At 36.6% G+C, this 27,136-nt stretch overlaps 1 protein-coding gene across 6 annotated transcripts in view; it reads left to right on the top strand.

The window, feature by feature from the left end:
- Window positions 1–27,136, top strand: part of NAALADL2 (N-acetylated alpha-linked acidic dipeptidase like 2) — a 496,311-nt gene that overhangs the window by 445,054 nt on the left and 24,121 nt on the right. For all 6 annotated transcript variants that reach the window (XM_040612990.1, XM_040612992.1, XM_040612991.1 and 3 more), the window contains one exon: window positions 25,371–25,464. In XM_040612990.1, coding sequence (XP_040468924.1) covers window positions 25,371–25,464 — 94 coding nt within the window. The remainder of the gene's footprint in view (window positions 1–25,370; window positions 25,465–27,136) is intronic.

Below are 27,136 nucleotides of genomic sequence, written 5' to 3'. Positions count from 1 at the left end.
CCTGCTTCTGCTGGCTTAACTGAACTATGTAAACACACACATACACACTCTTTACAAATACCAAATACTTTGACCAAAAAAACCCAAAAGAGATGTTACTAAAGACTGTCTACTCAGCAATATTTTGTATATTTTTATGTTATTTTAAATATAACACAATTTTTAAAACTTTTAAAATAATACTGAAATTCAGAAAAGCTCAGCTTTCTGGCTCAGCATCCTTACAGTTGTACAGTGTAAAAACTGGCAGACTTCTTAGCGCAACATTCTGAAAGATCCGAAGCAACAAAAAACCAAAGATTCACGGGCTCTTACTCAAATTAGCTTATTGTTGCATTACTTCATGATTCTAGGGGATTATTCCTTATTTTTTTAAAAAGCAGCTTTAGAACACAAAGGTGACGACTGCATAATTTTTAAAGTTGGTTGTTGTTGTTGGTTTTTTATTTCTTCCCATAAGATGTTTCTTTGATATGTAATTCTGAGGAACCTGATCTTAAATAACATTGTTGCACCTGTCAAGGTGCCAGCCTGTGTTAATCATTCGGATTTTGGTGTTTAAAAGACTTAAGTGTGCCTTGTCAGATAAATGAACCTGATGCAAACAGATAAACCCAGATACAATTTTCATTATAGTACTAGTTCAGTGTGCTTCATTCAGTGCAGTTCACTCTGGCTTTAACCAGTATAACAGCCCACAGCCTACATGAAGTATGCATATAAAGAAAAATATTGGTCAGAGTTTTAGCTGCTTCCGAAGTGTTTGAGCCTGTAAGTGCAGATGCAATCTCAGATTTTCAGGTGCAAAATGAGAGGCAGCAGCTGCAAATACAATTCATTATATTTCATAATAAAATGTATAGTTTTGTTCCGCTTCATGAATGCAAGACCTATTTGGAAATTAAATTAGGAGCCATGTTTTGCATCCCATCAGTAATCATCCAGAACTATGCCATGTTGACATTCCTGTGCTTGAGAGGGGAATTCAGTCCCAAAGCTTAAAGGAAGCAGAGGAGCCCTCTGAAGACAAAAGACTAAATACTTACATTTATGCAACTGAAAAACTTGATTAGGCTCAGTGGAATTAATGCTCTGCAACGGAAGTGTGAGATGTCATAAAAAAGCAAAACTGATTGAAGCAACATAATAAGAGATAAAGATCCTTTTTCTCTTATTTATTTTCACTTGAAATATGATGAACATTCCCTTGTATGAGCAGAGGGTGGCTCAGCACACTATGACCTTTGATTTTTGGATTTTGTTCTTTAATGAGAGGATTTGGCCAGTGAGTTTTTAAATAGAAAGTTGCATGTAATATAAGGAATTATATAAATATAATTAAAATAAGATGCATATACATTAAGTACTTAAAGAAAGATGTAGTAACCTTAAAAGTTTTACTGTTACACATCTGGTTTTCAATAGAATTTATTTACCATATTGAGGAAGAACACTATTGGAATGTAAGTTTTCAGTTCAACTTTTTTCCTATTTCTAGAAGTATCTCAAGAAAAGTAAAAAATTCTTGAAATAACAAGAAGTGCTTTCTTCCTCTTGTCTTTGATGCATCACTTCTGATTTAGTACTTCCTCCCTTCCTGTCACCTATATTCCATCAAATTCGGAGCCAAATGTCAAATTTTGTGCACCTGCTGTTGCAACTGGATTTTCAAAAGACTTTGAAACTAATGTAATAATTAACATCATCAGAAGTATCTGTCACTTGAATGTCGCTGACTTTGTACTTTCACATTTCCCCTATGCCAATCTGAATGCTGTTAAAGGGTGAGCAGGAATAAGTTTGATCTGACTGAAAAGTAATCATTTGGTTCTGTTGTTGGTTTTGCTTTAGGGGTTTGTTTTGTTTTCAGCTCTCAGATCTGCTTTGCCATACAAGCTTTAGTGCCCGTGTAAGGATGACAGCAAGAAGTGCGTGCAGAAAGTAGTGCAGAGGCAGTAAGTTCAGCAACAGCGTAATTTTTGATAGGCTTTGAAATTTGCACTCAAAGTGTTGAAATTGGTCCGAGGAAGATAGTTCTTTACGTACACTATTGCAAGTTGATTCTGAAATCTGCTTCAAATACATACCTTGACTTCAAAAAGTTTTTCTGCGTCTGTTGCTGTTTCAGTAGAATTGTGGAAGCATCATGGCTAAACCTGACAAATCATAACAAATTGGTACTTTTCCGGAAAACTAGGGTGCTTTTTGGCTGGAGTGTGATTATTCTGAACTTTGAAGGAGGACATGAGAAACAAAATACAAAGCCTTTTATGAAACTCGTTATTACATCTAGACTTCAGGAACTCGCTGTTGGAGTTCTGATTGGAATTTAGAAAACCTAATTAAGACATAATGTTTAAGACATTATAGACATTTAAGACAAATAAGACATAATTCTATTTGTAATTTGGATGCTAACAGCTGAGCCCCAAAATTTTGATTGGGAAATAAAACTATTGCTTATACCTGTAAAATGCACAGGAAAAATGTATACATCAAAACTTTAATTAGGATTTATTGATAAGTTTTCCCTATCTGTTTTTATACATGTTTTTTATAAATCTGTTGCATATGCTTTAGGACTAGTAAATCCATTTGGACAATATTGGCTGGAAATCTAAGGGATATGCATTACTTGACTCTTAAGGATATATCAGTTTTAGCGAACTTCCCTAAGAATGCTTTCCCATTTTGGCGGTGGCAGTATTTATAGAGAGTTAATGAAAAGCAAACTCTGAGAAGGCAGATTTACATCTCCCAATTTTGTTAGGTAACCACTTTATATATATATATATATATATTTTTTTTTTTTACCATTAGTAAACTTGTTTCATAATGCAGCTTTTATGCCCTATGTTTAAGCTCTCTTTCAGAGTTAAATCAAACCACAAATCTGGTCAGACTTGAGTTGTAGAGTGGTTTGCTATTTAGTTACTCAGACTGTCATGTTTGTGTTGTGCTTTTCTTTTTTTGCAAAGTATGTTGCTTACCACAAACTGTAGTTAAATGATTGCAGTTTATTTAATTAGGGAAATTACATAAATAAAATAAAGGTAAATTAATATCAGCTTTTTAACAGAAAGCTGTTTGCTCAAAGGTGTATTGTTTGCGCTTGAATAGCACTGCCAGCTAATCATTTTCTGCAGCCAGGTTATCAGGTACAAGGAAGAGATTACCCGACGTGGCCATTTCGGGTTTTTACCTTCCCTGTTTTGGGTAGCTGGGAAGACGGCTGTAACCAGGACAAAGCTGGTGAAAGGGCTGGATGGAATGTCCTATGAGGAGCAGCTAAGTACTTTGGGTTTGTCTAGTTTGGAGCAAAGGAGGCTGAGGGGTGACCTCATTGCTCCCTACAGCTTCCTGAGGAGGGGATGAGGACAGAGAGGTGCTGAGGTCTTCTCCCTGGTACCCAGTGATAGGACTCATAGGAACGGTTGAGAGCTGCACCGGGGGAGGTTTAGATTGGACGTTAGGGAGCATTTCTTTACTGAGGGAGTGGTCAAACACTGCAACAGGCTTCCTAGAGAGGTGGTTGATGCCCCAAGCCTGCTGGTGTTGGAGGCATTTGGACAGTGTCCTAATTAACATGCTTTAACTTGGTCAGCCCTGAACTGGGCAGGCAGTTGCACAAGGTGATTGTTGCAGGCCCCTTCCAACGGGAATAGTCTGTTCTGTGTGGACACTTTCTGCTATGTTTTATTCTCTAAAACTGTTCACAAGTCTGGAAAGGGAGTGACAACAAGTTTTAAACCACCGTTATGAAGTCTCATGATATATAAGCTAGGTACCCCAGCGGCACACAGAACATGTTTAATAATTGGCTCCAGGTATTTACTTGATCCAAACATCAATATTAACCAGCTTTTAGAAGACAGAAGAGCTAAATACTTTGTGGGAAACATACTTTGAATCTCTATCACTAGATTTTATTTAAGATGATAACAAAATGAAATATAGTCAGTTTGCCACCTGATATATATATCACGTTGCATGAGGTGGCACCACGTTCATCAGAACCACAGGGCACAGTCCTTAGAAGGTGCTTGAAATGGCTCCGTTCCTCTCTGGCTCATTCACATGAACTGCCTTCCCGAAGAACGAGCCGTGATCCCAGAGCAGCGCTCTGATCTCAAACGATCAGTACTTTTATTTTGATGTCAAAAAAAAAATATTTCATAGTTTCAAATATTAACAGTTGCCATTTCTCACCACTATATTGTAATAAAAAGACAGCATGATAATGAATAAGAGATAGTAAAATTATATGAGCACATTAAAACAGGTATGTCTCCTAGAACCAAAAACCTGACACAATGTGCTGTTTAGTTTAGCAATTATTGCAAATGCAATAAAAACAAGCTACATGAAAGAAAGTGAACAGGGACAGTATACCTTTAGTACATGACTGGAAAGAAAGCAGTAAATTTAAATATAAATGGACGTAGCCTGCAAAAGAACCTGAAATATATCACCTGATTTGTGGAATTTTAATAATTTTCACACAGCCTCTTTAAGATTGAACATCAGGCCCAGTCTCCCTGATCAGTTCAAATTTGAATACTATTTATCTTTTGTGAAACTGTGATCCTAAAGAAAGTACTTATCAGCTACGAAAATAATGCCTAAATGGAAATATATATTGGAACCATAGACTGAACACCTTTATTTAGCGCAGTTTGATATTGGGGTAATTGTAGGGTGAGGTTTTGCCTTTACATAAATATCGACTTGTCTAAAAGTGGTGAAGAAAATGGGGCCACAGAAAGAATTCTGTCTTAACTGACATGAATTATATTCTTCTGAACTTGATGTTCTAGCCAGTGCAGTCCTTTTGATTGACGTGCCTAACAAAAATGTCAAGCTTTTTTTTTTCCTTTTTTCTTGAGAGAAACTGAACAAACTTGCAGCTGGCAGGAGCCTCACATGGTATCCTAACGAGGCAAAGAGGATGAAACATTGCTTTTTATAAGTACCAAAACCATAATGACTTTGTATCATGGTTGAAAAACAAACAAACAAAAAACAATACCCACAGAAAAAAACAAACCAAAACCAAGAAAGCCCTTGCTTGTAACTCAGTAGATGTATAGATATTTTGCATAATGTAGAGGGCTGAATGCTGAATGTTGAGAATATGAGTTAATCAACACTTTTTGCATTCCCTTTCTCTTGCAGGAAAAAGTGTCCATGGTAAAACCTCACAGGACAGGGACAAGTGTTTGTTTTATGGAACTTTTTCTAATTGTTTTCTAAGTAACAATTTTTTTCCAGATAAAGTGTATTACGGGTATTCGTTCAAGTGCTTTTCTAAACCAGCTTATCTTAGCAGCTCATTGTTCTAAAGGCTTCATTTACATCACTGCATTTGAAATAGAGCATTATCCTAAATTATTTGCTGTTTCAAACAGCACTTTTATATCAGTCAAACCCACATAAAAATAGCCAAATGTGAACAAAAGTTAAGTAAATTACATATTAGTAATTTTGTTAAAGTAACCAATTAAAGAAAAATAAAAATTAAGGATTTAATTTACTTCAAAACTTTAAAATATCCTTCACTGGAAGGATTTTTATGTTTGAATTAAAAAAAAAAACTAAACAAAACTAAACTAAACAAAACAAAACAAACCACTGGAAAATATAGATAATTTCTTTTCAAAATGGCCCATTATGCCTTATTATATTTAACTGGCAATGCAATGTTAACATGATTGTTAGTTACCACAGTAAGAATATTGCTGTATTTCTTTGAAAGGCTCTTGTTCCACTGATTTTCTGTTGAAAATTGGATCACTCCTACTTATGTCTAGAAGTTTGAAGGGATGTAACTCCATACAGAAATATTACTGCATTCTTCTCTACTGTTAGAAGTAAACAAACTCACAAAACGCAGTCATGGCAGGAAGGAAGGGAACAAGGTCATGATAGTATTTATGTCTTGATTATGAACTTTCCATCTACTTCTAAATATTAATACCAAACCCCATAAAAATGCATATATCTGTGCAGTGTGTATTGAAAACAAAATACGTCATGACCTGCACTACACAAATTACCTGTTAGAGCACCTTGTCATCACAGCTGTGAAAAGGTAAAGAATAAAAAACAGTGTGATGGTATTGTAACATCCATCCATATTTTTGTGGATACTGCCACACCAAATAGGGCAGTATTGCTCTATAACATATTTGATTACAGTTGACCTTAGAGAGCTTATTTTTTTTTTTCCAAATTACAATATGTAGTTAATAGATAAGATGAATTTTTAATTAAAGAATTCCATTTAAAATCTTGTTTCTGTTTGTCTGGTACATTTTTTAATTAATCTGTATTTGTTGGGGAAAGACAATGATACTCCAGAGCCATTTGTTTTCCTCAGTGAAACAAAAGTAAGCAAAAATAAATCTTAAGATACTTGGGTACAGTCAGTGTCTGAATCTACAGCAAGTGCTTTTATCTCATCATAGCGTTAGAGTTGTTAGTCATCAGTCTGTCATTGACTAGCTGTCAGAGAAGAGATTCGGCATCTTTATTTAAAAACAAAACACTAGCCATACCTGGAACATGTAATTTTTCTCCTCTTTGTGCCTCTTGCTGGGCTCTGCTGGCGCTGGTTTGCCAGACCACATCGCAGGAGAGTGAAGGACTTTATAAAGGTACTTGGCTGATGCACTTCAGCACACCTCAGCGTACTGCTGGAGGAGATGTGTCCTCTGAGTTGGAAGGTCTTGACTTTTGCCTTACTCGGCAGTCGTATACTGATGAGACACGATTTTCTTGCTTGGTGGAGAAAACAGGTTCTAACATAGGGAGAAGCACCCAAATTCTGACAAACTTTGGATAGTTGTGGTGCAATTATGTAACAGAAGACAGTAGCTATGTGGGCACATTTTTAACAACTGAGCGCTACTTCCAAAACAGAGAGCTATAAATCTGTGTCTCATTCAATATCTTATGCATTCAGCCTGTCCAGAAACAGATGATATGTTAGTGTTAACAATCTACTTTTCATCTTCCATTTATATGCACAATAAATTGCTGGTAAGTTTTCCTTGTGGACTTTTAAAAGCAGAAGAGATCAATACGTACAAATATATATACACAGCTTTTAAAATAGCAAGCCCTTGGAAAATATTAGAGTGCATGAAGTTGTTTCCCAATATATTCACTAGTGGTGAAGTGATGCTGTTTATGGGAATTTCTCTAAGTTACTGTGCCTGTCCCGGGTCTCTAGGAGAAAGTGAAGCTGACGGCTCGGAGTGCATTGTCCTCAGGACTTGAACATGCTCATTTTATTTTGTTTTGTGTTGATGGAGCTGTGCTTAATGCCAGATTCTAGTCTGGAGCACAGGCTTGATATCGCCAAACGGCCAGACCTAAGACAGTGAACTTCGGTGAGCTTTTGCACGATACATAAACTTTTTAAATGAATGTCTAAAGCTGAAAGGCGTATGATGCTTTCGGTATAGTGACGGGTATTATATGTGCAATTTGTTTACCACAACTAGCCACTGATTGTGGTTACTGTACTATTAGTCAGATTGTGCTTGCTGGCTCTTTGAAGATATCAGCTGTCCCAGATGCGCTATTTACACAAAAACATTGTGAAAATACTCGATTATTTTTTACTATTATTGCATTTTTATGAAGATTATTGTATGTTATGCCAATGAGTAAGTTCTGACTTCACTCTTAATGATCCTTATAGGCACTGAAGTGCTTCAAAACTAGATTAGAAACCAAAGCAAGGAAGTGAGAATCTTGGTGAGGAACACAAAAATGGAAACGTGCGGTTTTGCTCGGTGCATTCAATTTTAAAACTTTTTTTTTTTTTTTCCTGCTTGTAGTTCAGGCCATGCACATTTACTCTGTTACAGGATTTGGAGAGGACAAAAATAAGCCAAAATGGTAACAAGAAGTGCATCGTGTTCTTTCATTAAATTGAGAATTCAGTTGTCCTGCTTCTGTAGAGATACTTTATCCAGTAGCTTAGTTCTTTTATAGGGATGATTTTACTTCACAGTAAGACACTATTAGATAAATCTAGTAGGCATGTGGTTGGACAGGGTTTGGTTTTCTGCTATTTTCTGGTATTTCTGAGAAGCTGTCAAGAAAATTTTTTAAAAGGCCTCCAGTGTCTGTCTTCGTATTCTGTAATTTTCACTGTATCACTGTACTGAAACTAGTATGATTCTATTTGCTGCTTGTGTTTTCTTTTTCTCAGTTACTATTAAGACTTACATGTAAGCTTGAGATAATTATAAGCATATATGAAATGAAAAACCTGCCTCCATTCAGTGGCGAATGTATACGTGCTTAGTTTAACACTTAGAAAAGCTGTGACATATGCCACTGCAATACGTTTCATTTCATTAAAAACCTTCAAGTTTTGTAGATTTCAGCTTGAATTGGTTCATTGACGTAGATCATAGAAATAGAGCTGGTCTTCTGGGAATATCGTAGGAATGACAAAAAAGACCTCTCTGCCTTAAAATACACCGTTTACTTCTCACTATTTTCCAGTATCTCCTTTAAAAAACATTTATATCATCATGCCTTTTATTGCACTTAAGAAAAAGGGGTTTTAGTGAAATATCTTCAACCTTTAGCACTTTTGGAAGGCAATGACATAACTGACCAAAGTAATGCTATCACAGTCCTCACTGCTACAAAGTGTTAGTCTGTAGTCCTTGACAGTGACCACTTGCTAGACACATAGCCTATACAAACTAGAAAAGACAGTTCAGTATTGAACATGAATTAGGCTGAAATAAGTACACTTATAAGACGAGGCTGAGTCTCCAGATTCAGTTAATGTTTGAAGACTCTAGCAGCATGGCACTTCAGATATTACAACCTGGTTGTACTGTCGTCTTCAAGTTCTTACCTACAGCATCTCATGCTGACTATAAATGTTCTAGAGCACTGCACAATGTGCATTGACAGTACGTAAGTAGGGCTCCTTGGCGGTGCCTAAGGATGCTTTATAAGCAGAACACTTCTGTAATCAAGAAGTTGCTAACAAGCAGTTTCTATATCCTCATTCCTGTTTATTTTTTCCTATTCTCATATTGTCTAATGTAATCTGTTAAAGTTGTGTAGATGACTTTTAAACAGAGGATTTAAATATATAATACCTTGCATAATCATGTCTTTCTCTTCATTACGTTACTAGCAAGTTATGTTCCAGACACTCAAATATGTAGCAGCAATTCAATTAGTAGTCTCACCTTTATTTTTAAACAGCAGTTTACAAGGGACATAAGCAGAGACCCCTCCTCCAGAATACGTCTATCATGAGAGATTATTTGATTTCATTTCTATGTTAACAGCTTAAGGTGTGAGTTTACTTTTGCATTTAACTTTTATTTGGAACATGTCTGTCCATACTTTTTTTCACGTACTTCATGCATTTCTGTTAGAGGCTGTTGGCAGGTTATTAACCGGAGAAACACTAATTTAGAACTCATCTTTTTCCTCCATAGGTCTTGTGTATCACTCATAGGAGAAACATGGAAGTAGTCATGAAAAATTGGAAAGTAAACAGGAAGAAATAAAGTTTGATTTACAGGTTAACACTTCTCATTTTTATGAGAAGGCAAAGAACACAGTGAGGTTCCAAAGGTCTTAAGAGTACCTTTAAAAAATTTCTGTTCTCAGCTTGGACAATTCCCTAAATTTTCTTGGAAACTACACTAAGCACGTCCTTGCTATTAAGCTAAATCTTTGTACCAGCTTTGAAGTTTTATTTGAACGCATGAAGCAATTCAGGCTTTTTGGAGAGAAAGTAACCAAACTTTAATACTGACAGAAGTAAATGGGGGTTTTTAGCCTGCCTTTCAGAGTCCTCTTCAATTCACTGGAATCTTTCTTTATTATAAAAAAAATTTGGTGACTGTTTATTCTCCACTATCTTTGCCTGAGCTTTTCCAAACTATGGGAACTCAAGCTAAGAAACTAATCAGTAAAGTCCTGCATGCCCAAACTTTTCAGTTTTGGGGTGTATGTGTTTTCCTGTATTTGCCAAAGAAAAGAACAGGGCATTGGGAAGTATATACAGTGGTAAGATTGTACAGCCTCTTCTGATCTGTAACTGTGTTTCTTGGACTATTACCATGTTTTCCATAGTTGTAGTGGACTTTCAAGCTTCTGTTCTTTTATGGTTAGTTGGATCTTAAAAATGTTTCAAGTGTGACTTTAAAATTACTGTCTGTTCCAATAATCTCAGATTTCATAGTGTCTCAAAAGGCAGCAGAACTAGAAATCTTGCTTTTAGAGGTCACGTAGGAGATATTTAAAATAATCTTGAGTCACATGTTTTTACTAGAAACATTTTTAATGTTAAGAAAGAAGATCCTGCTCACTTTCAGTTTGGCTATTTTAGTCCACTGAGACTGAGTTGTGTTGCTTTTTTTGCAAGGCTTAGTGGTTTTAATTCAAAGAAAGTAATGAAGAGAAAAATGCGAAAAACATCCTTCACACTGCTAAACAGCAACAGTAATATATTTATATTTTTTCTAAAATATATTGTACTGGCTAATCCAAACTCATTGAAACTGAATGCAGATCGATAGCAGTAGTATATAATTAGGCTTTGATGACTTTTTTTTTTTTTTTTTTTAACCCCTGTGAGGCAAATAAGATCACTTTTCCAAAGCAGATTGTAAGTGAAGGGATGACAATACTGGAGCTGAGAGAAGAGCTACAATTGCCTAGTGTCCACTCACCTCTTTGAGCCACTAGTTAGTTTTGAAAGATTTATCCGAAGCTCAAGTTGCATTTTCAGAAATGACTGGTGGTACTGGCAGGTAAGCGGTGTGGGATCTTGCTGGCTTGCTGACTCTGTCCCTTGTAGTTACCAGCATCTTTTAGTACCTGTCATCTGACCGGGGCTGGGGAAACACATAGTCCAGTTAACACCTCTAGCTACTCAAGTAGATTCTTCGTAGCAGACTAGAAGTCAGAAGTACTTTTGGGAATTTTCGCCTTTGGTTTTTAAAGTCAGGTTTCAGTTACATTGTCTTTAATCATTACAAAGGATGAGATTATATATTGAGTCTTAACATATAAAGACCTTGAGTCTTTAAGATAATGCTTGTACATAGTGTAGATGACTATACATCATTCTTTTTATTTGCATTAATTTAGACAGACTTTGTGACATAACATTCTGCTGACGCTTTTCCCTCAAATATGAAATCAGAATGGAAATAAAATATCATGGATGAGATACTACGAATCGTTATGATAACTCATGCTAATTGAAGTTAGATTTCAGGACATATGAATTACTCATTAACTTAAGATGAAGAACTTTGAGGTCATTTAGCCCATTTCTGCTGGTACAGTACACTTCCTTCCTTTCTTCCTAGATTGTATTTAACTATCAAAGAGAAAGGTCTCTTGCCACTTTACTTGATGAACTGTTCCACAACCCAGAATGGCTACTCACAAAGTTTTTTCTTTTTCTTATTCAACAGAAATAGTTCTTTCTTTATTACTTTTTTTTTAGTTGTTTCTTTTAATTTTTACTTGGAAACTTGAATTTCCTGTAACTACTGTGTTCTTAATTTCTTTGGTAAAAGAGTCCTTTATTTTGAGATCAAAGAATTCTGATACACATTAGCACTTTAATTATAAACTACAGAACGGTAACTGAATGAATAGGGTGAAGGCTCTTTTAGACTAGCAGGGCTGACAATTAAAAAGGCTTTTTTCATGACTTGCAGTATAACCTATTCTTTTTTTGTTAAATATGGCTATTATTGTAATTGAAGATTAATAATCACTAATAGCTACTGGGATCTTTTAATGTCATATTCTGCACAAATAAAACCCTCTGCTTTAGATAGTACTAGCCTCCCCCTTCATCCCCTCTTTTGCAAATGTCAGTTGTTTCTTGAGCAGAATAAGCAGAAAAGGCAATAAACTCATCTGAAGACATACAGTTAAACCTCTCTCTGAGGGGCATGTGGGTTTTGTGCAGGGGAATGCTGCAGGAGTGGAGCTAAAATAAATATTGTCCAAATCAGCATAATATAGTGGTCTAATCTAATACTGTGTCTAGTGTCTGCTGTTCTCAGTGTGAAAGATTTAAACATTTGGGAATGGACAGACATGGAGGTGCCAGGGTTCTGTCTCCTGGGACAGCCCTCCCGATGGGGGACCGTGACCGCTGAGTGATACGCAATTAGCAGCTCCTAGAAACCGCAAGTTTTAGAGCGTCACTTCCATTTCTCTTGTTTCAAATATTTAATGTTTTAAGGTGTTAAAAACTTAAATCGTGTTACTTGTTACCTATTGCTTTCAGCTACTGCGTGAATTCTAAAATCTTTTTCATTAGGTCCATAAATGAAAACCTTTGGTTTTTTCTTTTTTTGGTTTGTTTCTTTTTTTAAAAAAATCCAGTAATAAACGTGCATTCTAATCACTCCCTCACCCCAGAAATGCCCCATATCCTTATTATTATTGGATGAAGCTTGAATGAAAATATTGTTAATTGGGGTTCAGAAGCTGTTACAGCATTATGGTATACCAAAGAGATCAGAAGATTCTGTAGGGCTTTTTAGTTTCTCTGAATATACAGAGAATACACAGTGGTTTGTATTTTTTATGTATGATGTATAGTGGAAAATGTTCTAGAAACTTCACTCTGATATCAAGACTCTTTTAACATTTACCTTTAGTTCAAAGCTATTCAGAGTACTTCAAATGCCTACACACATAGCCTTTCTAATGCACGGGACAGAAGAAAATACTTAGACTCTATAAAGTGTTAATTTATTTTTAGGTCTGAAAACCTAATTTTATCTGTAGCTTCATCTGTCTTCAATTGTAACATACAGAAGAATTTTGAGATGAGTTTTTCTCTGATCAGTATATGCTTCACACACACACGTGCATGCATATATCACTTCTGATGCTATCAGCACTCCCACTAATTTGTTCACTTTGTATCAGTGCCATATTCTGCAGTACTTTTTGTGTTTGGGGGATAAATTATTTGGAATTTTACATAGTATGGGGGAATTATGCTGAGTACACACTCATTACAGTATGCTGAAGGACATCATTAAGTATTTTCGTCTCATACATTTTCATTCTATAGTATTTCTAAAAATCCGTCCTGTTCTCCCTGGCTCTGTGATCAAACCACTTGTCTGCATTGTAATCTTCTCTTCTCTTGACACATTTGCCTTGCAAGTCTTTTTTCTCCCTGCAGTCCATCTACAGTGTTGTTACCAAAATTATCTTCCTCAGCTCTCCTTTTAATCTTGCCATCTCCTCTTTCAGAAATTCCCCAGGCTCCTGTTGATGTTGTGCAACAAATTCCAACTTGTTTTTCTTTCAAAATCTTTTGCCTCTTTCAAACCCCATCTCTTCCACTCTCCAGTCTCTTCAACAACACCCCTTTCATCTTCTTTCCATACGGTCATCAGATCTCCGTCCTTCTTGTCCTTACATTTGGAAATACTCAGGCAAAACTTGTCTCCTTGTCTATTTACCCACACTGAGATCTCTTACGATAAACCCATTTGTTCCAGAAAATTAATCTAAAGCTGGAGACAAATAGGCATTCAGCTAAGCCAAAACAAAAGGAATGATTAGCAAGACCAGAAGCTAACAAAAACACAATGTGTGCCAACAGGGTGAGTCCTGCATTTAAGTTTTTTCTTACAACAAGGCTTGTCAGATAGTGCCAAGTAACCGGTGGCTGTCGTATTCCATATCCCTGCTGCTTTGATTGGTTCTATTGGATAAGCTTCAGATAGGTGGCAAGCCTCTTGGAGTAGATGTCTTCTGAATTGTTTTCTGAGAGAAGTAGTGCGTTTGAGGTGCTTAAATACTAATGGTCATTATAGATAATATCATATTTAAAACAGGTAGTACTTGGAGCAACCATGGTGCAGTACTGTAGGTAAACATTGATTTTTAGGTTTTTTCTTAATAGTAACTGCTGTCGTTTGAGCAAGTAGTAACGTTTCCTGCAGTGTTGTAAGATTATATGCTTTTTAAATGTGCTTCTCTATTTAATCTTTGTTGTTGCCATTATATCATGCTGCCTTTATCATTTTAATACAGAGCCCACATAAAGATAGGGTGCAGTGGAACGAAATGGCCATCATCATTTAAGTATCTTAGTAACAGGTGTATTATTACAGCCCCAGATGTGGTAATAAATCTCAATTCTACCTTCAGATAGTTTGAATTTTATTGCTAGGGTTCCTTATGAATTTTGAGGGCCATTCTGTAGCACAGGACAGTCTTCTGAGTTTTCTTTCTCTGTTTATAGAAATATTCTGTGATATGGAACAGTATGTGTTAGGTCTTCATTCATTGTTGCTCAGGGATAAGTTTGAAAGGTGAGGGAATTTCTTTTTCAGGTATATTGGTACTCTCAGGAGCATGCCAGCTATTTATAAAATACTTCAGTATGTTCATCAAACTGACCTGGGATTCCCTAAGGCTCAAAAAGTTTGTCAGAATTGGCATTTTCCCCAAGCCTGAGGGGAGGTTGCTCAGTCCCAAACACTCATCTTTCATTAATGCTTTCTTTTAAAATAAAACAACCGAACTTCCCCTACCTTTATTTGTTAAGTTATGCTATTTAATTACAGGAGAAGGTTTGATAACTCCTTTTGAGGTTTAAATTTCAAATTACTAATTTAAGTCAACTGGTTACTTCTTATTCTATGTATCTTGCACGGTATACATTGAAGATTGAATATTCTGATTTGAAAAGTAGTGTGAAAAATTCATAGAACTTGTATCTTTGAATTATGATATTAGTAAGAAACTTAAATACCTTTCTGGCTTGGTAACTACTATGCAAGTGTATGAAAGAGCAGAATCTAACTCTAATTGAAGCAATTGCTAAACAAAGGAATTGTGTGGATATTGCAGTATAGCCTGGTTTCTGGGGGTAGCCTCAGTGTATTATCCATCCCATTATATATCCCACCTGAAGTGGAACGTGTCTCTATTTACGGGTCTTTTCAATGAGCTGTATACCACAGAGCTATGCATTTTCAGCTTCCCTTGGATCCTCAGCACTGTGGTACACTAGTGTCTTTCCCTCAGGGCTAGTCTGTCGTGTTTAATGAACTGTCAGTGCTCCAATCATGACTGATTAGGGTGACCTAAGTGGAAAAATTTCAGGTACCTTTGCATCAAGAGGCAACAAGAGAGAAAATAACAGTATTTTCTCTATACAACCATTCAGTATCTTAGCTTTTCTGAGTTTGAGAGGATAAAGAGACTTTAATATGTAACGTTCTCGTGACTCTTTTTGTAATGCTTATTCTGTTGAGTCTATGCTGAACTGACTGCCCAACTTTTCCAAGTTTCTCAAGGAACCATTGCTTCAACACCCCTCATTGATGCTTTTCTTCAGGTTCTTCAACTCCTAGATTCAATTTTAGCCATACGTTGTCACTGATTCTCCCCAAATCCTGTCTCTTGCCTAGCACAAATTCTTCCTTCAGTATACCCACTTAGAAGATACCATAATGGTAAATAAAATTCAGGCAAAACAGAGTATAGTTTAAGGCTCCTGTTACAGCATTTCCTCATCATCTTCTCACAAATCCCCATAGTCAGGTCTGACCCATTTTGAAGGTCATGCTATGCAATGAGATTTAAGACTGGTGGTGTATTAACACAGCTCAGTGTCCTGATATCATGATCATTAACATTGAAAAAATGTGTAAATGAAATGGGGATAGATGAGGAAAAATAGGAAAAAAATGTATTGTCATAATAATGGAAGAAAAAGAATAATGAACATCAAGGAGAATGACTGTTAGGTAGTGAAACAGATTATATGCATTATTTTAATTAAGAGTGCCTAATAGTACATATGGTTTCTTTTGAATAATAATTGCATGCTGATGAAGTGTGATTAGAGACTTTTTTTTCTTAGGAGTTCAATTAAATCAAATCCATTTCTGTAAAAGGGGAGTGATTAAAAAGATGATATCAAGGTCTAAACTGAAAGCTGTGGTTGCAGCTTCCTACTGCAGATTTCTGTGTTATTGCACTCCTCTGATGACTATTATCTAGTGCTGAACAATGCCACGAGTTTCAGACTGAGTCCTGTGGATGCGGCAGAAGAACTGGCTTTACAGATCAAATAGAAACTTAGCAAATACTTGGATGTCCTTGAATATATGACCTTGGGATTGGTCCTAATTCCGGAAGATTCTTGGTTCATGCATGTGTCTTGAAGCATATAAGAAGATACTCTAATTAATTAGGACTGTTAGACAAAGTACCGTTTGTTAGGCTGATACATATTTCTGTAGAGTCCTTGTGAACCCAGGTGATTAAATGCAGACTTGCACTGCTGCTTATTTTATCTGCTAGTCATTACTGTCTGACTTGTAGGCTCGTAGACCGGCAGGACCCAGCAAACTGTCTGGCAGCTGTTAACAGAATTATCAATTATCTTGCTGAGTCCTATCATCTTGTCTTTTGATTATCCTGTATCATGAGTAAGGGTGACTGGTTGTCCTAACATCCTGATTGCAGTCTTAAAGACGTACATAAGTCAGGGAAAGGTACTGATACTCATTAACTGGTAGCAAACACAATGAAGGTCTTTGGTAGCATGGAAAGGTATGATGTCCAAGCTGTTAATCACACCATCCTGCTTTTTCATGCCAGTACACAGGAATCTACACTGATATATCAGTCTTTTAATCAGTCTTTTATTCTGAGTTTGCATCCACTTTCTTTACTTTAAGCTTTCCTTAATGGCTTAAATCAGAAAAAAATACTTGACATTTCTTGTCCTAAAGTGTGTGCACTACTAGCTAGCTGCATGTTTTATCCTTTGAATATCTGTATTCCATATGTGAATAAAGAAAAAAAATTAAAAGCTATGTAGTTTTGGTTTAAGGCAGTAAAGATCTGTTCAAGATGCAATTTCTGTACATGATCTTTGTCATTTAGAGATCTTTGTCTCTGATATGTGGAAACAAATTTTGCTTCCTATCTTATGATATACTTCTCTTTCTACCACAAGTATAGCTAAATCTATTTCCTCAGGACTGCCTGTAACCAGCTTCAGGCAGTTAACGTTGCTTCCTTAAAAAGGATCTAGCACTAGTTTCCCCCTCCTCCTGCTATACCCGAAGAGGCTGAGAATTAAGTCATTTAAAAGGTCACTTTCTGTGCAATGATGGCATCTTGGTTTATGAGAATGCTAATATGTAAATCATTCAGCTTTAAAGGAAAATTTTCTCTATTTGTCACTCTCCAAGTCTGCAGCTGGTAACCAGAGCAACCTGGCTTTAAAGGAGGAGATGAAAAAGAATTAACACTAGAACAAACTTTTTTAAGAAATCTGATGTGAGGATTTGTAATGATATAAAGATTTGTATTGTCGTGGTGTGACCTCATCACCCAGGGCTCATGAATTGCAGAAGAGCATTCTGTTACATCCTTTTGCAATGTTCATCATTATGCACACAAGGGAAAAGTCTAAGTGATTAACTTCTTTTAGCAAGAGGCTTGAATCTAGTGGCCTTTCTAGAAGTGAATTTGTACCACTACAATTTGATGTACACAGCTATGAAATATATGATCAGAAACTCTCCTCAATTATTGCTACTTACCTGGAGACTTCAAAGACAGGCAATTTCTCTTCATGTGCCAAAAAAAAAAAAAAAAGAATAAAGCACTTGAGAAATTCTCCATTTCCAGCTACGCTTCTGCACCTCTAAACTGCCCACATCAGGAACTGCTTTAGGTAACGTTGTGGCTTCCCATGTAACCATTAACTCTGTGTATTCTGCACAGACATCAAGTTGCTCTGCCTCAGTTCCAAACAAACCAGGCTGAGTACAAGTTCATTTACACAGTGCCAAGCCTAACTCAATAAAGCTATTATCTTGGAAGTTGAGTTAATAATCCCTGTTCTGTGCCGCTGCGGTAGCAAGAGCATAAGAACCACCGCAATGGGCCAGGCTTCAGCCCGCGTCCCAGGCTCTGACCGTAGCTAGTGATGAATGCTTTAGAAGATTTTCTCCTATTTCTCCTATGACCACAGCTGAAGATTGAATCTGGATCGTCATTTTTAGTAGTCAGCAGCGTACTGCCCTGCGTGAGGCCGACTAGTCCTGTCTGAAACCTGTTTGCGCTCTTGGTGTCAGGCACATCCCGTGACAGAGCGCCCTGGAAAGCAGTGACATCTTGCAGGACACAAGGCACCCCTGCCCAGCACCCTGCTGCTGTGTGAGGAGCAGCGTGATGCCCCGATGGCCCCTGATGTCCTCACTCATATCCCTTTCATTGGTGATCTGGACAGAAGGTAGAAGTGAGTGGAAAGAAACTGCATAACCTTACGGAGTTACAACCCAGGGCATGGGCTTAGAATCTCTCACTAGAAATCAATACAATTTGAAATTTGTTTTTAATTTACACTTAGTAGAACATTAACATAAATGCATTTAAATTATACAAACTGTATATTCCTTATACTTTATGTAAATATAGTTTAAAATGTAGGAATTTCTACATGTACACAGAAAACAAAGCAGAGAACTATGAGTCTCTTTTTTTTGTGCGAGTAGTTGAAAACAATGGGATAAATGATCCCTCCCAGCTGTCAATGAACTCTATAGGAAATGGACTTTCACTGCTCTAAGTGCTTTGTATTAATAAGTTGGCCAACAAATTATATTTTAAGCAAATAATCACATAAGAGAATACTTCTGCCCTTAATTTCTTAGTGCCTCAGAATCTCATCGTAAGCCATGTTGAAAACATAGCCTATGATCCCATAAACAGAGACCTTCTGTACTCCAGAGTAAGCAGCCCAAGCTACCATAATTCTGGCATATCTTAATATGTAACTTTGGGATGCCTAGTGCTGTGTGGCACGGTAATACCGTTAGGTGAGTCTCCTTACCTGTTCACAGGATCCCTGCAAAGGGACAATACCATGGTTTTTGTTCACTGTCACTTTTACTTTCTAATCAGTATTTTCTATACTGAGAGTAAATAAAACAATATGAAATTATATAGAGGGGGTGTGTGTTGAAATTAAGTTTTTAATATTTCTAAGACCTCATACTTCCCTTGGTCGGGAACAGCTGTCACAAATTCCGTTGCTCTAGTTCACCTGCCGTAGCCATAGACTCATCCTACTCTTTTCTCAGAGCGCCCCCTACTGACGTAAAATACTCCGTGTTGAACTGAATGTCCGATACCCCAAAATACCGTTTGACCTGCACTGTAAACACATGCCCTGGCGCCAAGATAGATTTCAGTAGCAACAAAAAAACACATATGATACTGCTGAATTTTTGAAATGTTCTGAATTTTCAAAAGTTGACACCGTTATTGCAAAGCAAACATGTTTGTGATCACATTTCTATTTCTCCATCTAATCAAGGGAATGTGCTGCTTCAGAAAAATAGAGGCTCAAAGAACTGGTTATTTACTCATGCTCCTGCCTCTGACTTTTCTTATATGAAGCAGTTAACATTTCTGGGTGGCGGAGAATATAAGAAAAAAAAGTATGCAGACTGATTATGCAGGAAGTTTTTCTACAGTGAATTGATATCCCAGTATTAAAAATGCACATGAATTTATCATGAGTCTCACGATTGCTGCCATTCATCTAGTAATACTAGGTGCTGAAATTATATTATTGCCAGGTAATCAGAGATTTCATTTAAATAGACTCACTTTCTCATGCTTAATTAAAAAAAATCTGATAACATGAAGGAAGTCAGGGGGGAGGGCAGGAGGAAACAAGCAGAAAGCAGATTCAGGAGATTTGCTGGTATTATCAAAAATATTTCTTTAATTTTGCAGGGTGGAGAGGTTGGGGAAGGCTGATTATTTTAACATTTGAGATTGTTAATGTTGTGGCTCTGAGAGGAGATCTTAATATATGCAGAGATTTATTCCTTATTTACTGTTGTTTATGTTTGGGTTAATGTCAAAAGATCTCAGCAGGTCACTCTGCTAGTCAGTCTGTGTGGAAAGAGAGACCCCTTCATGCAAAAAGATGAACCGCTGAGATCAGAGTGTGTGACAGCCAGCCACAAAAGTTAAACCTGTTTATTCACCTTTACAAAAAAAAAGGGAAAAAACCTTGTTATTTTCAACACACTTTGTTGATTACCCTAAACAGCACAGTATCTTTCCGTGGTCTTTCCTCATGATGAACCCCATGGATAATGTGTGAAGGGAGACAGAGTGAGGGCAAGTGTGAGTCAAAAACAATAATACTGATGTTAAAGGAAATTAAGGCTCAGAGTTCAAACGAGTCGCTCAGTGTCACATGCTGATCAATTGCAAGGATTGCATCTGTAGTATGGAGTCTTAACGTATAGTCTGTTGAGTCTGTAGTTGGGAATCTACACAGGTGTACTACTTGGTACATTATCTGCTTTCTAGTATGTGTTGTTAAGGATTTTGGTAGATCAGCTGTCATGAGTATGCTAGTTTTCTCTAAAAGTGCACAGGTTTCAGTAGGGTAAAGTGTTGCTAATATTCACAGATAAAATTATGTAATAAACCCCTGAAAATTATAGAATGCAGGAAGGAAGAAAAAGTATGCTGCGTAGGTATATGGCCCAAAATATAAAGGAGTTGCCACTGCAAAAATCAGGTTTCAAGTAGCTGTGTCTTAATTCGTTCCAGCAGGTAGAACTGGAGTACAGCACTACTGAAGAGCAGTGTTCACAAAAGGATAAGCATTACAGTTTACCTGATTTTTTTGTTATGTTGTTTGTAAGTTAGCATCTCAGAAGAGGTCTGAGAGAGATGTCTTTTAAGATTTTAGCACTCTTAATGTGACTAAAAATGTCCTAAATGCTCATCAATTACGCCCACTGAGGTTTACATAGCATGGAGGCTAGATATAGCACACAGCTTCAAATTTCACTAGACAAAAATGAAAAACAATATAATAATAATAAAAATACCAAAACCCAAGACTCCACATGAACTTCAGTGTTAAAGAAACTGCCTGCACGCTATACGCTGGTGTTTATTCTAGCAGATTGATCTCTGTCATGCATAATGTTTTCATATCTCCATATCCACTACATACATTTTCATTTTACTCATTTTAACAAGTTTCTTATTATATGACAGAATGGAAAATTGGTTGCCATACCTGCATTGTCCGTAAAACGAGATAACATGTAAGACATGTCCCTGACATGATCCCATGATCAATAACAGCATGCCCCAAAAGCAAACCTGAATCTATGTTCAAAAGCCTGAGTGGAGCCTTTCACATTTTTGTATCCTAGATTTTAAGCATTCCACTTTTTGTAAAATTTTGCATGCCAATAGACGTACTTTAAGTTGTTCATAGGAGCTTGGATATCTGAGGAAGTGAGTTGCCTTGAAAACTGAGGTTAGCTCACTGAAAAAACAGGTACGACATACTCACCAAAAGCAAATTACTGTGATGATTCCCTCCAACTCCATTTCAGTTTCCTTATTTACATTGTAAAACATCTAAAAAGATAAAGAATGTTTATAATTTACATCAATGACCATATTCTGTGTGTTTAATCTAGGTATTTTATTGTCCCAGTATTTTGGGGAGTGGTGCAGGTCCACCTGATGTTCCTGAGAGCTGACTTTTATAGTGAAATTAGGTTCATAAGTTGGGTAGAATTGCAAGAAGTCATTGTTCCTAAATGAGTGGGTTATAACGCTTTGTAAGAGGGAAGACCCTACTGCTTCATTTAGGAAGTGTCACGTGATACTGATTCATCTTTAGCACCAGCATTTCTGAATGTTTGGGGGGTGTTTTAGCTTCTGGGATCTGCATGGTTTCAGAGAGATAAAGGCAGGGGCAGTAGTTATTTCCTTCCTACAAAGATGTTTACACTGTAAGGTAAAAGACTTTGAAAAAATGTTACCTTCGTATAAACCTTTTTTGAATAGTCAAATTTATTTTGCAATATACATAGAACCATAGACTGGCTTGAGTTGGAAAGGACCTTAAAGCCCACCTGGCTCCAGCCCCCTGCCCCGGGCAGGGCCACCTCCCCCCAGCCCAGGTTGCCCCCAGCCCCGTCCAGCCTGGCCTTGAGCCCTGCCAGGGACGGGGCACCCACAGCTGCTCTGGGCAGCCTGGGCCAGCGCCTCCCACCCTCACAGCGAAGAACAACAGTATAACTACAGTTATTGTTTTGTATTAATATTTATCTCTAAAGTAATTGGAAGTTCATTAAATACACACTCGTTTGCATATGCATTTTAAATTGTATAAGAAAAGCATTTCAGAATCAATTAGCATTTGAACTATACATTTTTTCTTTAGTCTTGATAACTGTGCAAATGTTACATCAATTATTGTGTGTATTGTGTATATATTATTATGTATAAATGTTATTTGAGAAGTTGTCATTAGTGCTATAACCAGTTCAGAATGGGAATAGAATCAATTATGCTGCTTAAGCGTTTCACTTTATAAGAAAATACTTGTCTTTACTCTTTGCTAAGTTATTCTTGCATTTAATAATTCAATAGTCAGTCTGAACCATTTTTCAACAGAGAAAAGGGGGCAGAAACTTGTCTTTGTTTTCCATGTATATTCAGTGTTGTACTCGAGGGAATGGTATATCCAAAAATAAGATTATAAATAAGAAATCAGTAGCCTTTTCTGTCTTGCTGCATTATGTGGGTTTGATATATGGCTCTGCAGCATTATTACTTACTCTGTTCAAATCAATGCTCTGAGCTTTCCTTTATGTGATTGATTTCTTCCAGATTAGTCTACAAAGTTACGTGATTTAATAAACACCACTTTTACCTCTTTACTAAAACACAAATATCTGCAGTATTACATACAGAGATATTATAAAGTTTCCAGAATGCTTCAGTCCATCATAAGATTTTGAGGGTATACTTTATTTGGATAGGAGAGAAAACAATTTTGGTCTTACGTAGTCAAAAGCAAAATAAAATTGCTTGGAAAAAAAACAGAAATAAGGCAAGAACTGTTAAAAATTAAGCCAGGTTCTGTAGAAGATAATGATGAAAAGGAAAGACGCTTACTAAAGTATTCTCCTCTTTAATGCCACTTTCATGCCTCAGAAAAGAAGCATTTTTTCCATACTTTTGTGTCCTTAAACATTGCAGTAGCAGATTGAAAAGTATCAGTAGCACTGTGTAACTGTTCATGTCCCCCCCCTCTAAAATATACCTATGGAAATGTATCTTTAATTAGTGAATTAGATTTTTACAGAAATTGGGTGTCAGGGAAGAATTAAAATGTTTCATGTGATACAGGACTATTTAGGGTTCAGTGGGTTCATGCTCCATATAGGTGCCTTATCTTTAATATGATACTTCCTTCATTGCCACAGTTGCTTTTCCATAGCAATGTACTGGTTGTTAATATTTTGGGCAGCTGTATCTTGAAAGATTTCTGTGCAGGACAAGGAAGGATTTTGCATGGCATCTGGACATTTAGAACCAGATTTTTTGCATTTGCTTATGGCTGTATTATATGAACCTGGTTTGTGTACAGTTTTTTTACAGATTTCTGTTTGCGCTAACAATATATATATTTTTTTATATATATTTTATTTCCGCAATACCCCTCGGATATTCTAACTAATGTTTTTAATGCTTTTCAACCTAGATATTTGTGTATAATCACTGATAGAAAATGTAACAACCTTCAAGCATTAATGGTGTGTGCAGTTGGGTAGTTTTGGAGAAAAGTTTCATGAGGGGTTACTGTGTAGTATTTCAACACAGATGTCCAAACACAGTATTTTTCATCTTCCTTGAAGTTCGCGCTTAGTTCTTTAGTTTTTCCCATAACAGCCTGACATATTGTTATTCCTTCCTATTTTTTTCTCACTGTATATATGGTAAGTTTTGGTGGTTTGTTTTTTTTTTTTCATGCCTTTTGCAATATCGTATTCTCTAGAGGTAAATCTCAGTAGCTTCACAGTGTGTCTCCGCTCAGATGTCGGTTGCAGCCTGATACACAGCATGTTCCCTCAGTCTCTGTACCCAAATCAGTCTGTGGCCAGGTCATTTCTTTAATGCTTTCCGAGAAGTGTTGGGGTTCCATTAATCTTTCTTCAGGAAACCTGTCTTTTTTTATATTACCCTGTTTTCATCCACTTTCCTGGAGATAGTTTTCCTTTTCAATTGCTTTACTATTGTTTTTAATATTCCTTAGTATTGTCTTTTCCTACTACTTTGTATTGTAGAATTAAAATGCTGTTTTCAGCACAGCAACTATCATATTGCTTTTGAAGGATAGATACTATTCTAACCGCCCCCCCCCCCCCCCCCAGCACCTTGGGAAGTATTGTACAATATGATTCTATTCAGTCCACATTTTTATCAACACGATCACCATCCCCCACAGCCATCATTCCCTTTTAGAGCACAGCCCTACAGGTATTTTTTTTTTCCTTTTTGCAATATCAAGATAAAAAGAAGATGAATGAAAGTTTCTTGCATGTTTTTGTCAGTGTGTCTTTATAGCTCCCGTGAACAGTGATGGACTTGGCAGCCTAGAGACTGAAATCCTCTGTTTAATCACAGGCTAGGTATAGTTCAGCAGAAAGACATATTTCTATACACAGCCCCTGTGGCGTGGCTAAGCCTTGAGCTGGAGAGCCTGTCTTCTGCAAGTGGAAAAAAAGCACTCAGGCCAGTCAGTCCCCAGCCTCATCTCTGGAACTGTTGAAAAGAACCATCCGTGCCACTGACTTTCATGACAGGTGCTAGCGTGTAGTCTGGAGTGGACTGAGAGTTCCCTTTCACTCATTTGGGATTTTTTTTTTTCTGTAAGTTACAGAGAGAGTGTGTAGTGTTCTATCCAGTTTGGAAGTTGGACGTCTGCATGCATCAAGTTGCCACATATCTCTTCAAAATGCAGTTGGTTTTCAGGTCAGCTTGCATTTAGCCATGAGCTTGATCTGAAGCTTATTAACGTCTGTGATTTTTTTTTTTTTTTTTTTTTTGACTTGTGTAAACTTTAAAAATCCAATAGCTAAAACTAAACAACTACATAAAAAAATAGAACTCATTCCTATTTTTAGAATGTTGAGGTGTTTTATTTGAAAACAAGGCAAAACTAAGGCCCTTCAGAGACTGCTGCAATTTCCTAGGTCCACAGAAAAAGTATTAACCAGAATTTTTGTGTGTGGTCATAACTTGTAATCTTGTAACATTTTTTAACGTATTAGAAAGCCAATGGTCTAGGTCGTAATGCTTTTCACAGATTTGTGTTTGTGGGGTTTTTTAATTATTCCCTGAAAATCCAATGTAATGAAAGTATGTGCTATTCCAAAAGAAATGCTGACTATTAAATCTGTAGAAATTATTATAACTGGGTTTTGGGTTTTTTTTCTATTTTTCAGCTAACAGGACAAGTGACTTTGCAAATTGCCAATGAACCGGTTTTGCCGTTTAATGCCCTCGACATCGCATTAGAAGTTCAGAACAGTCTTAAAGGTAATTTTTGTTTGAGGAATATTGTTCTCCATTAATGAGGGGGGGAGGGGGGAGGATCATCTACTCACTGAGTACGGATTTTCAATTTCTTTTCGAATGATAGCCAGTGGTTTTACTAATAAAACTGTGTTATTATATAATGCTAAACAAAACACAAGTTTTGTTGCTAAACAAAGCCATAAAATGTTTATTTTTCTTCTGATGTTACTCTGTCAGTAAAGTAATAATTAGTATTAAATGCTCATATTTACAGTAAAAGATAACAACCTCTGAGACTGAACGTTATTTTAATTCCCTTCAAGACTTTGTTCAGTACAAGCAAGAGAGGACTTTTAATCCCATTGCCATTTGGCTCCTTAATTTTCATATTTGTCCTCTTTGTTTGGTTATTCCGCTAACTGACCTTATTGGCAGAGCATGCTAGCTTTTATCCTTTTTCAGGCATGAAAAGCATGATAATTTACCAATATGTATTGTTTGAGTTGTTTAAGCACTGAGACCCTGAAAGCTCTGTATTTGAAACTGATCTTGATGTGTTTGTGACAACAAGTTGGCGTTAGGGAGATGGACAAGAAAGTTCTTAGTCAGAAAGTAGAAGTGACTGGTAACTTGGAAATGATGCAGATATAATTCTCATAGACGTTGGATTTGGCCCTGTTTGCTAGGTGTAGGATGAATGCCTTGCTATGAGACTGCTCCATCAAGATTCTGGAGCTGTTACTAATGTTCCTGTGTTGCCTTCTCATTTCTATCTCTTTCTGTTGTCTTGTGGTCTTTTAGAACTTGATAAAATAATAAGCATTTTGCAGTCTTTTTTCCCTATGTTGCCAAACCCTAACATAATTCCTTGAATATGTATAAACTGAGATATTTCAGAAGATTGTATTCTGGTCAGAATTCAGTAAACTTAAAAGGAATGGTAAAATGTATGTCCCTGGCAAGGACCCCCGTGAAAGACTGCTCCAAAGTGTGGTCTTGTTGGAACCTCACAGTGGAAAAATGTGGCATATTGTGTTGTGTTATTGTTGTATTGATGCGTTGTTATTTCCTCATCTCCAATTACATCTCTGATACAGATTACCTGTAGTGTGCTAATAAGGCCTTTCAAAAATATGTTTTCTGTTTATGCATTTAAGGAACTCTCAAGTTGATCTGTTAAATAAAAATATATGGTCTATAAAATCACACCAAAACTTCACATATATTTTAGTGGAATGTGAAAGATTTTTTTGCAATCTTGAGGTGTTGCCCCTGCATTTCATTCACTCCCTATAGTATAAAGTATCACTTTTCTGTAATACACATTCATAGACATATGATACCTTTCCTTTAATCTTTGCCATCCATCATTTTCAAGACCTAGGAATCAGAGGGCTAGCATTGGTCCGGAATCGGTGAGCATCCAAAAAGACAAGTAATTTTAGCTCTGTTGTGCCATATAAACATTGGTTTAGTTCAGCTTAAACACAGCAGGGAATGATCATCAAATGAAAAGTGTGGCTCAGCTGGTATTCCTGCAACTGAACATGAGATGTCTGCTATTGTTCTTCCTTTTTTCTTTATTTTGAGTAACAGGGAATGTTGATTTAACCTGTCTTTTTTCCTCTAACTTCAGTTAGATCATTTATCTCAACCACTTCAGAGGAGGGAAAATTATTTTCGAGGCTGTAGG

The sequence above is a fragment of the Falco naumanni genome, chromosome 13 (assembly GCF_017639655.2).
Source record: "Falco naumanni isolate bFalNau1 chromosome 13, bFalNau1.pat, whole genome shotgun sequence".
Classification (NCBI taxonomy): Eukaryota; Metazoa; Chordata; class Aves; order Falconiformes; family Falconidae; genus Falco; species Falco naumanni.
The sequence above is the reverse complement of the archived record's forward strand: the minus strand, read 5'-3'. Positions and strand labels throughout refer to the sequence as shown.